The following is an 11,275-nucleotide window of genomic DNA, read 5'->3' on the forward strand; positions in this document are numbered from 1 at the left end:
CAGCGCTCCCCCCTTCTTCACCCTTCCCCCTCCCCCTCTTAGCGCTCCCCCTTCCCCACCCCCCCCTTCGTGACCCCCAGCCCCTCCCACCCCCTTTCCTCCCACCCAACCCCCTCCCCGGGCTGGCGGCCGCGGCCGCCAGCGCCCCCCCCTCTTCACACTCCCCCCCTTCGCGACCCCCCAGCCCTCCCCCTCCCTCTTCCCCACACCCCCCCTTCCCCCAGGCTGGCGGCCGCGGCCGCCAACCCCCCCCCCTTCTCAACCCCTCCCACCACCTCCCACCCACCCCCCTCCCCGCCCCCGAGCTGGCGGCCGCGGCTGCCAACCCCCCCTCCTCTCAACCCCTCCCACCCCCTTTCCTCGCACCCAACCCCCTCCCCGGGCTGGCGGCCGCGGCCGCCAGCCCCCCCCCTCCTCTCACCCCCTTTCCTCCCACCCGGGCTGGCGGCCGCGGGCGCCAGCCCCCCCCCCCCTCTTCACCCTCCCCCCCCGCGGCCGCCAGCCCCCCCCCCTCTTCACCCTCCCCCCCCTTCGCTACCCCCAGCCCTCCCCCTCCCTCTTCCCCACACCCCCCCTTCCCCTGGGCTGGCGGCCGCGCCCGCCAGCCCCCCCCCTCTCAACACCTCCCACCACCCCCCACCCACCCCCCTCCTTCACCCTTTCCCACCCCCCCTTGCCCCGGGCTAGCGGCCGCGGCCGCCAGGCCCCCCCCCCTCCTCTCACCCCCTTTCCTTCCACCCAACCCCTCCCCGGGCTGGCGGCCGCGGCCGCCAGCCCCCCCCCTCTTCAGCCTCCCCCCCCTTCGCTACCCCCAGCTCTCCCCCTCCCTCTTCCCCACACCCCCCCTTCCCGCCAGCCCCCCCCCTCTCAACCGCTCCCACCCCCCGCCCTCCCCGCCCCCCCCTCTCAGCCGCTCCCACCACCCCCCACCCACTGCCCTCCCCGGCCCCCCTCTCAGCCGCTCCCACCCAACCCCCTCCCCGCCCCCGAGCTGGCGGCCGCAGCCGCCAGCCCCCCCTCCCACCCCCTTCGCTCCTGCTACCCCTCTCACCCCTCCCACCCAACCCCCTCCCCGCTCCCGAGCTGGTGGCGCGGCCGCCAGCCCGCCCTCCCACCCGCTTCCCTCCTAGCCCTCCCTCCCACCCGCTGCGCCAGCCCCCCGTCCCACCCACCTCCCTCTTCGCCCCGAGCTGGCAGCTGCTGCCGCCAGCCCCCTTCCTCCCCTCCAGGCCGCCAGCGCCCCCTTCCTCCTCCCCCCTTCCTCCTTCCATGGGAGACACAGTCTCCCTTCCCCCCCTCCCTCCTCCTTTCCTTCCTCTACTCAGCCCCACCCTCTGCCTCCCTTCCTCCTCCCTTCCCTCCATCCTCTTCTTCTCCTCCCCTGAACCTTTCTCTCTCTAGTTCCTCTCTCTTCAAATTTTAAAAAAGAAACTAGAAAAAAAAGTTTGCAAGTACCTGGAAAAAGTTTGTAAGTTTGCTCTTTCTTGCTTTCTTGCTCTTCCTTCCTTGCTCTCTTGATCGTCCTTGCTTTCTTGCTCATTCCATAGGGACCAACAATCAAATGGGAACATTCCATAGGGACCAAAACTCTGCTCATAATTTGCCAAGACTTGTCCGAAGATGAGAAAAATATCTTCTGCATGTCTACACATGCCAGGTTTATAGCACTCACGATGGATGCTCTCATCACATATGTATGCCTCATGGGTAGTCCTCCCCTCAGGGTTATTGTTGGTTTGTTGCCATTGCCATAAAGGCCATCACTATTATTTGTAAGGCATGACATAACCAACATCCCACCCTTGCAGTTAGCTGATTGCACCAACAAAAAGAAGTGTCGAAAGGCCTATCTCACATCCAACTTCCCATATCTAACCACTTTCTATGCCAACCTCATAACCTCACTTGCCCTTGCGGACCACCCTCTTAACCTTCCCTAAGCTCTAGCCTAACATCTACTCCCTTTATCGTCTCTTTGCTCATGCCTCTCACCACTTTCAACTAACCCAATAGTCACAAACTTATGAGTCCCTCACACCTAGCTTCTTCCCTTCCCTTGCTAATCCTACCCTCGAGGATTACCAAGCTGCTCAAACCATTTTCCCAGTTCTTCCCCCCCTCCCCTCTACTCCCCCTTCCACAACTAACCCTCTTCCATATCTCTCCCTCATGTCCCTAGATTCTCTCCCTGCCTCATCATCACCTCCGACACTACTTGTGTTGCCATTAGTAGAAAATGATCCAGTATTTGATTTTGAATATCAGGATCTGGATAATCCAATTCGCACTCCCATGCCAAATTCCAATGATGGGTATGATTTAGATGTGATACCACTTCCCAGTAACCCCATCAAGGATTTTTGGAGCAAATATCCTGATATGAAATCTCGAGGTGGATGGACCCTGGACAACTTCCCTACCAACGTTGTTCTTCAGCATCAAATTAGTGACGATTGAGTAAGCAAGTTGGATCCCCAACCTGATAGGCACCGTCCCAAGCCCTTTGATGTAATCTTCTTGAAAGAGTAGCTGCGTGCACCTCCATGTCTCAGAACCCATCCCAAGTTTTATGCAGTTCCACGACGTCACAAATGGGAAGCCAACATACACACTTTGGGTGAAGATCTCACCATTAATTGGCCAATGATCGAGCCATATTTTGGTGTAGAATGGAATATCCAAGGCACACTAATCTGAGCACTTCAATAGCATGAGCAAATAATGTGCGGCAACATTAACCGCATCCTTCGTGCCAAAGTGCAATCTTCTGCAAAACATTGGAATACATTCTGAAGGTCCTTAGCCACATCGACCACCATTTACCTCCACTCAATTTCAATCCCAATGAATAGATCGATGCTCAGATTACAAGACGACTCTATCAAAGAGTCATCTTCTTAGAAGCATGCCAGATATCACTGTTTGAACAAATGGTGGATATAGGCTACTTGGAAATAGAGCGAAAATTGTATGGTGCCAAGGCTTTACACAAAGATCGACTGGCACAACACAAGTTCCACAGTCATTGGATTACACCCATGGCATCCCAACTCCATGATCATAATAAGCCATAACCCAAGGACAGGTAATAAAATGGATTCGAGAGTATGTTGTCTCTGTGCCAACATGGACTTAGGTAGTACAGAATGTGTGTGTAGAGTAGCAACAAAGCTCCGCTTGTACTTGCATAAGGCTAGGAATAATCTCTCTTAGCAATCCTCAACATGCATCTTCTACTTGCAACTCCTACATGCATGTTCTACATGCAAGTCCTACATGCGATTCCTACATGCAAGTCCTACATGATGCGATTTCTACATGCATGTTCTATGTGTGAGTTCTACATGCAACATGCAAGTCCTACATGCGAGTTCTACATGCAACTCCTACATGAAACATGCAAGTCCTACATGCAACATGCAACTCCTATATGCAAGTTCTATATGTAGAGAGACAATGTCTTACAATTCCTACATGCAGAGAGAGAAGCTCTCCAACTTGTATAAATACCCCAAAATGGAATGAAGCCCATACTCTTTTGGGGCATTGTGTTGAGTTCTACTGTGGTATTCTAAGCAATTGTCTTCGAGTGTCCATGCTTCCTTGTAGTCCACGTCCAAAAGCATGTCCTAACCTTGCAACTCCTGCTCCCCTCTCCTCCACCCTTGCAATGCATCCACTCCCTCTCCTCCTCCCCCCTCCTCCTCCTCCTCCTCCATTCTCCTCCTCCTCCTCCTCCTCCCTCCTCCATCCTCCTCCTCCTCCTCCTCCTCCTCCTCCTCCCTTCTCCTCTCTCTTCTCCTCCTCCTTCCTCCTCCCTTCTCCTCTCTCTCCGTTCCCCCCATGCTCTTACACCTTCTTCCTCTCCGACTCCTATGCTCCCCCTAAACCCTTAGTTCCTCAACCCTTGACCTCCATGATCTACGAGGGAGACGAGTTCTCCACCATGTACTCTACCTTGAACCTTGGATCCTCCTTCTAACGCTTGAACCTCTTCTAAACTCTGGAACCTCTCTCTAAACCTTGGAACCTCCCCCTAACCCTGAAACTCCTCCTAAACCCTTCAACCCCCAATGAAGGTGAAAGCCTTCATTGCCCCAACCATGATGATGCACGTTCCTTTCACACATGCCTGCACTATGTTTGCTTACCACACTTAAGCCTACGTCTCTCACTGGAATACGACTCGAGATCCTAAGCTACACTTATACTACAAACGACAACATCGGTATATCTGTAGGTGATAAAAAGCCTCCGAACCCTCCATACTGAGAATACCCTGCTCTTCCTAAGCCGTGGTGGGAAAGAGCCAACAAACTTCTTGAAATTTTTTGACCTTACTTGATTTGATTTGATTATGTTCATGATCTTTAAGGTTAATTTCTTATATTTTAGATTCAGCTTTGTGTCTCATCTTGATTATTGTCTAGATTATTCCTAATTATTTTTTTAGAAAATTTCATATGTCCTCCAGGTTTAATGGGCGATTAAGCCTCTTCCCATGCATATCAAAAGCATCACTTCCTACACAGCATTCTCATCTTCAAGAGAAGAGAATTTCCAGCAAGCTAAAAGTTTTCAAGAATTTGAAATTACTTAGCAATCATAACTTCAAGTTTATGTAGATAAAACATAAATAATTGCTAATGTGCACCCCAAATACAATTAATTAGAAAATTTCTAGTGTGCACCTAAATACAAATAATCATAAAATTGCTGAAGAATAGGTTGGATAAGATTTGAAAATGACATGTTCATAGCTGAACCATCAAGCTAAGTCCAAAATAAATGCCCTCATCTTTCAATTTTTTGAAAAATCCAAACATCCAAGTGTGGTCCCAGATAAAAAAGGGTTTATTTCCATAATCTTTCCCAGATCTAAGGGGAAATACAAGATCATCCAAAAGGTAGAAGAGACACAAATCTAATTTTATTTGAGGGTGCAGAAAGAAGTCATAATGAATGATGTTCATGACCATGCAATGACTATAATGCAGTGATTGCGAAATTGAAAGGATGCAAGAGTGATAACAAACAATTATGAACATATGGGTAGTTGAGAATCACTAGGAAAGAAGATTGCAATGGTATTGATGCTATGATTGAGAAATTTGAAGGATGTAGGAGTAACAACAAACGATTATGAGCATATACATAGTCTATATTGACTAGAAAGAAGATTGCACTAAGCATTTACGTGGAAAGAAGAGACATCTGCGTATCAAATCCTATTACGAACATGTTTTGTTAGGGACTAGAGAACCAAAAAGAATGTCATTAAAAAGCACTCCTATATGTAGGGCTCAAAGTAATTGGTACCAATATGTGGGAGAGTAGGCTTATATAAATAAAGAAGAGACATACTACCTTGATATGGGGGGGTGAAAGTTTGTTGGACTAAATAAAGGAAATGTTGGTAGATACCTTTCTCTAATTATCCAAATGTGAAGAAGTTGAGGGATGGGTCCACGTGGTCCTCAAATGAGGGAATGATTTGACTTGTTTTTTGGGAATCTCATTACATAAAATTTGGCAAGATTACCATAGAGTTCTAGATTGAAATTCTACTAAGGAAGGATTTAACCAAACTCTATGTATGCAACTCTAAATGTGACTAATGAGATCTTATACTTTGCACACTATCAAGCACCCTCCACTACGAGATTTATGGTGGAATGGTAAACAACAAATAGACTAATGTACCTTGAGGCTGTTATTGCCATAGATGATATGAGTGGATGATTGAAATTGAAGCATGACCAAGGTGTGTGGACAAGACTATATTGTGAGGGGGTATGAAAATAGCTAGTGATCGCTTCATTGGTACTCTATGATATATACTCCAGGTTTCCTCCTTTTGTCAAAAGCATAAGTTTTGAACAAGTTGATGAGAATGGTACTTTATGCTTGAGATCAAGCAATTGACTTGATATTGCACTAGCATGACTAGTTATTATCAATGCTTACTCAATAAAGAGCAATGGTGTCCATATTTGCTTATATTAGTTCAACAAGATAGTTTTGGAAGTTGCTTTCTAAGAAGAATAGTAACAGTTATTAGCATGAGTAAGTTGGGGCATTTGGGGGTTGTTTGATTATAAACTAAGCATAGCTAAGCATAGCAGGGAATGAAGATAAGTATGGCTATAAAGATTCCATTTATCGATTATTTGTATAGGGGTAGATTCAAAAAGGATATTACATTGACAATCAGGATAAAAAAGCAACATTGCTACTCAACATGGGATTGTTGGAAAAAAGGTAGCAATCATGCATTGGTAGAGAAGCTTGTGATCTAGGCTAGATAAATGTAGAAAGTACTGAATTTTATGTTTGTTGGGATGATAGCAAGTGAGTTGGTCGACCTTGAGCAATCCTTATATATTTTTTTAGATGGCTACACATACGAATTGAAGACCTATGAAAAGGGGCAAGCTCTAAGTTTGCTTTATAACATTCATTTTTGCAAGTAATATTTCAAGTGTCTATGAAAATTTCATATGTTTACCATGAAGGAGAGGATAGACAAAATACAATCCATAATGACATATACATTGCCTTGCTCCATCTTTATCATACTTATCATACACAAGTTAGGCATAGTAGGTAGAGAAATGATAATGATGACTAGTATTATATATCGAATATGCATAGATTGAAACACATAAACACAATACTCTATTTCATAGGAAGACAATCATTGGTCTTGACGTGTTTAACTAAAAATATTTTAAAGGATTACTATTTGAAGAGGAATATTGGGTTAAAACGCTATCTGAAGTTTACATGAAAGAAAAGAGACAAACAAAACTCTAAAGCACATAGCCAATGAGTACAATATCTAAGAACAAGGCAGATGAAGAGATGAACTCAAAACATGACCATGAGATATCCCAAGAACTGAGTAGAGTAATTGGTTGGTAAGTTCGAAGATATATAATAAACCCATTAAAGAAATATTTTCTTTAATACAATGATCTTGATTATATCCATGGGGATTTAAGGAAAGCCAAATTTGGGGCAGAGATCATGTTCCTCCTTTTGATTTGAGTCCAAATTTCAGAAGCTGTGGAGTTGACACTTTTTGTCTTGCTATAGTTGTTAAAGTCTTCCTTCTACTAGTGCAAGTGGGTTGGTACAAGCCATTGTAGCAAATGAAAGAGTGTGAGAACTTTGTGGCACAAGGAGGATTTTACAAATCTACAAGTGAGAAAATGTCACACATGTATGCCTTACAAGACAAAAACAAGAAAAATAATGTCAACTTTGTCCTCCCACGTTGAATAAGTAATGTGTGAAGTCAAAGTGGACATAGGATCTAAGCTCATGGAATCCTTATGTGCCATTTGAGATAATGGCTAAGGGTTAGGTGTTCTTTGGTTGTACCCTCATATACTCTTAAAGCCAATTGTGAGGCCCCTTTTTAGGTGGAAGGAAGCTAAAAGCTTGCAAGACCTCAAAAGGGTTTGAAAGCTTTTGCAAGCTTTTGTAAGCTTTGCTAATTGAAGGGTAAGGGTACATACAAAAGGTTGAGTATCTCCAAACTTTTGTAAGCTTTGCTAACTGAAGGGTTAAGGGTATCTACGAAAACTTGGGGCACCTTGATTCCTAAAAAAAGGGATTTTGTAAAAGTATGGGCCATTCCCTTACTTTGGTGAAAAGAATATGCAACCGTTTCAAACAAGGGTTTTGAAATCTCCTTCTTTGTTGTGGGTTTTTCTTTATCTATTCACTGCACAATGCTCGGTTGTACTCTCAAGTTCAATAGTGATGTCTATACTCAAGCCAAAATGGACACAAGATATAAGCTTACTAAATCCTTAATGTGCTATTTAAGATAATGGCTAAGGCTTATGTGGTCTTAAATCTATTTAGGGCACTCTCTAAAATCTTGTTAGATTGTGCTCCCATGCTTAGCAACAAGTAATGTTTGAACTCAAGTCAAAGTGGACATATGATATAAGCTCATGGAATTGTTAATGTGCCATTTTAGATAATGGCTAAGGGTTAAGTGGACTTTGAGATAATGGGTAAGAATCCTTCTCGAATCCTTATGTGCGGTTGGCCATCTGAGATAATGGCTAAGGGCTAGGTGGTCTTTGGTGCCATTGAAGATAATGGCTGAGAGTTTGGGGTCTTTGGTTGTACCCTCATTTAATTTTAAAGCTAATTGCAAGGCCCCTTTTGAGGTGGAAGGAAGGCAAAAGCTTGAAAAATTTGAAAGCTTTTGCAAGATTTAAAGCTAATTGAAGGGTAAGGGTATATACAAAAGCTCCAAACTTTTGTAAGCTTTTTACTACCTGACGGGTTAAGGGTATCTACAAAAGCTTGCACCACCTTGATTCACAAAAAAAGGATTTTCTAGAAAAATGGGCCATTCCCTTACTTTGGTTAAAATACTATGCAACCTTTTTAAACCAAAGTTTTGAAAAAGCTTAAACTGCGCCCCTTCTTTGATGTGGGCTTTTCATAATCTATTTAGTGCACTCCCTATAATCTTGCTCGATTATTTGAGTGATTTTGCTCAAAGGATAAACACAATCCCACACTCTTTGCTCCCCCCCCTTCTCTCTCTCTCTCTCTCTCTCTCTCTCTCTCTCTCACTTAGTTATACATGAATGCACACTTCCTATAAGCCATACCAATGCAAAGCGAAGGGATGGGCAAAGGGAAGGGAATACGAGCATGTTGCTATAAGCCAATTGGAGGCAAGGTGGGAGGGTGCCATATAGTATGATAAGAGGTTAGAGTAGATAGACATTGGTTCAAGTGTTGTCATGTTGAGAGGCGTTGATTTGCAAAGCTACCAGGCCAAGGTCGCTTTTAACCTCTCCTTGAAAGAAGGGACTCCCTTGTGATTTCCCTCTTGCCTACCTTATGAGTGCGATGCAAAGATCTCTAGCCAGCCAATGGGAGGCTATGAAATTCCATTGTAGATTTGAAAGTCCATTTTGAGGGTCTCAAAGTGAAACTGAGTGTGAATGTTCTAATTAGTTTGTAAGTAGATGGCATAGCCAAAATGAAAGAAATGCATGATTCTGAAGGAGGATTTTGCATTGGAGGAGTGGGATTAGGGGAGGTAAGTGGGGCATAGGAACTACAAAGGTGTGCCTTAGAAGAGAAAAAGGGTATACATATATACATATATGTAAGGTCCCTTCTTCTTTGGCTCTTGTAGCAGAAGTATCCACTGAAAATGTAAACTATATACAATGAACCCGCAACATTTTCATTGTCACCTATAAAAAATCTTTTCTCAATGATTTTTACTTGCAAACTAGACCAAGAAGTTGCACTTCACACCAATTGCCCGCCCAATGTCATAGGCTTAGAATTTTTACGCACATCCATCTTCCCCCTTTGCAATGTGATTGGCTTGTCAGAGAGCTCAATGGAGATGGGCAAGGGTGCCAAGGGATTCTCAAAACTGGACCGTGAGTTGTTTCTCCAACTCAACTCACGTTGTAGGGCTGCGAGATGGGGTGAACATCTCATTCCACCCGTGTGCCTCTCATTGGGTGACGACCGTGAGTCGTTTTGGTGAGAGCGTGGGGGGCAAAAGTCAATGCATTGGGTTGCTTATGAATTTGAAGTGGAGTGCAGAAGGTGTGCAAGAGGGAAAGTGCAGGGAAGATGGGAAAAGGGAAGAGATCCAACCCTAAAGTCTGGGAGGGGTGATGACAACAAGAGGAAACACAAAGAGTGGCTGCCACGATATTACTTGTGTTAGTTCCCTCACATTGACACACACACCATAACTTGTTAGTTGACACTCTCAAAAACAAACACAGTCCGTCTCTGTCTGCCTAGGTACGCCTCTCCCTTCTCTTCTCTGCCTCTTTTCCTTCTTTCTCATTCGCTGTTTCTAAAACGTAGATCGTGCTGCTCTGCGTGCTGCAGATCGCCTCCTTGCTTGCCACCATGTCATCTGAGCATTCGGAGCCTTCCGTCGTGGAATCGGTCGAGGAGGCCGTAGCTGGCAAATTCGAGGACTTGCCTGCTTCAACACCCTCTGAGGCCGCCGAGGAGACTTCTCGTTCCTTTGCACCCAGCCGCTTGTTTAATAGGCAGAGACCCCTTCATCAGATCCTTGGCGGCGGAAAACGTGAGGAATGCTGTTTTTCTCTGCTTTCGCAAGTTCTTAGGCAGTTGCTTCTGCTCCATGCCGTTCGCGCCTGGGTACACACTCCAGGAACTTCGCCATAGTGTGTCAGTTCACCACAAGGTGTCTGCGTGTTTCTCTTCCCCTTTCCGATCTTATATGTTGACCTCTCTTGACTTCCAGCTGCTGACGCTTTTCTGTGGAGAGACAAATTCTTGTCTGCTGGAATACTTGGCGGAGCCACGGTCACATATTTATTGTTTGAGCACTCGGGCTACACCTTCCTAACAATCTTGGCAAACTTGCTTCTTCTCTCGTTCGCTGTTCTTTTTGTCTGGTCAAATGCTGCAGTCTTTCTCAACAGGTAATTTGCCTGTCTTTTGAAGCTTCTTCTTAGATACGTTGTGATTCTTGGACCATCTGAGAAATAATCGGTCGACTTGATATGGCAGATCTCCACCCCCATTACCGAACCCGCAATTTTCTGCGGAGGCAGCCACCAGCCTTGCTTTAGCTTTGCGCGAGGAGATTAATCGAGTTCTGGCCGTTGCGCATGATATTGCACTTGGGAAGGATTTCAAGATATTTCTCAAGGTGCTATCATATGATTAATCTGCCCCTTAGCGTTTTATGTTTTGATAGTACATCTATTGATATTGGATTGCACAACAGGTAGCGGCAGTCTTGTGGGGTTTATCCGTCGTTGGTGGGTGGTTCCATTTTCTAACGTTGGTATATCTTTGTAAGATTTTAATATCCCTACTCCATCTTCCATAGGTAGTCAAACCAGAGATTCTCATGTTGTCTGTCAAGGTCGTTACGTTGAAAGCATAATACTATCAACTGGCTGAGGCGATTCTTGACATTTATTCCATCTGCTTTCTGCAGGTGTTGTTCTTGCCCACACTGTTCCAGCCATATATGAGAGATATGAAGATCAGATTGAGACGTATGCAAAAATTGCTTTTGAGGAGGCACACAAGCACTATAGGAAGGTTGATGCAGCAGTTCTGAGTAAGCTTCCTAGAGCTGCAGTTAAGGAGAAGAAGGCACAATGAAGAATGGTATTTTGTTTTGAGGTTTTCCTTTGTGCTTCAGGGCGGGATTATGTATATACCTATGCTCCATTCATAATTGTCGGCAGAGGATATTGAGCCCTTTGTGTTTTCATTA

At 45.3% G+C, this 11,275-nt stretch overlaps 1 protein-coding gene across 1 annotated transcript; it reads left to right on the forward strand.

Moving 5' to 3' along the window:
• Positions 1-9,639: 9,639 nt before the first annotated feature.
• Positions 9,640-11,275, forward strand: LOC147894899 (reticulon-like protein B2). Its single transcript, XM_087383513.1, has 6 exons — positions 9,640-9,810; positions 9,901-10,105; positions 10,286-10,466; positions 10,555-10,696; positions 10,775-10,844; positions 10,991-11,275. Exons 2-6 carry the CDS (start codon positions 9,922-9,924, stop codon positions 11,158-11,160), a joined length of 747 nt encoding a protein of 248 aa, XP_087239639.1. The 5' UTR covers positions 9,640-9,810; positions 9,901-9,921; the 3' UTR covers positions 11,161-11,275.

This window comes from Dipteris shenzhenensis, chromosome 13 (genome assembly GCF_047967505.1).
Source record: "Dipteris shenzhenensis isolate YYH24624 ecotype China chromosome 13, Dip_SZ_1.0, whole genome shotgun sequence".
NCBI classification, from domain to species: Eukaryota; Viridiplantae; Streptophyta; class Polypodiopsida; order Gleicheniales; family Dipteridaceae; genus Dipteris; species Dipteris shenzhenensis.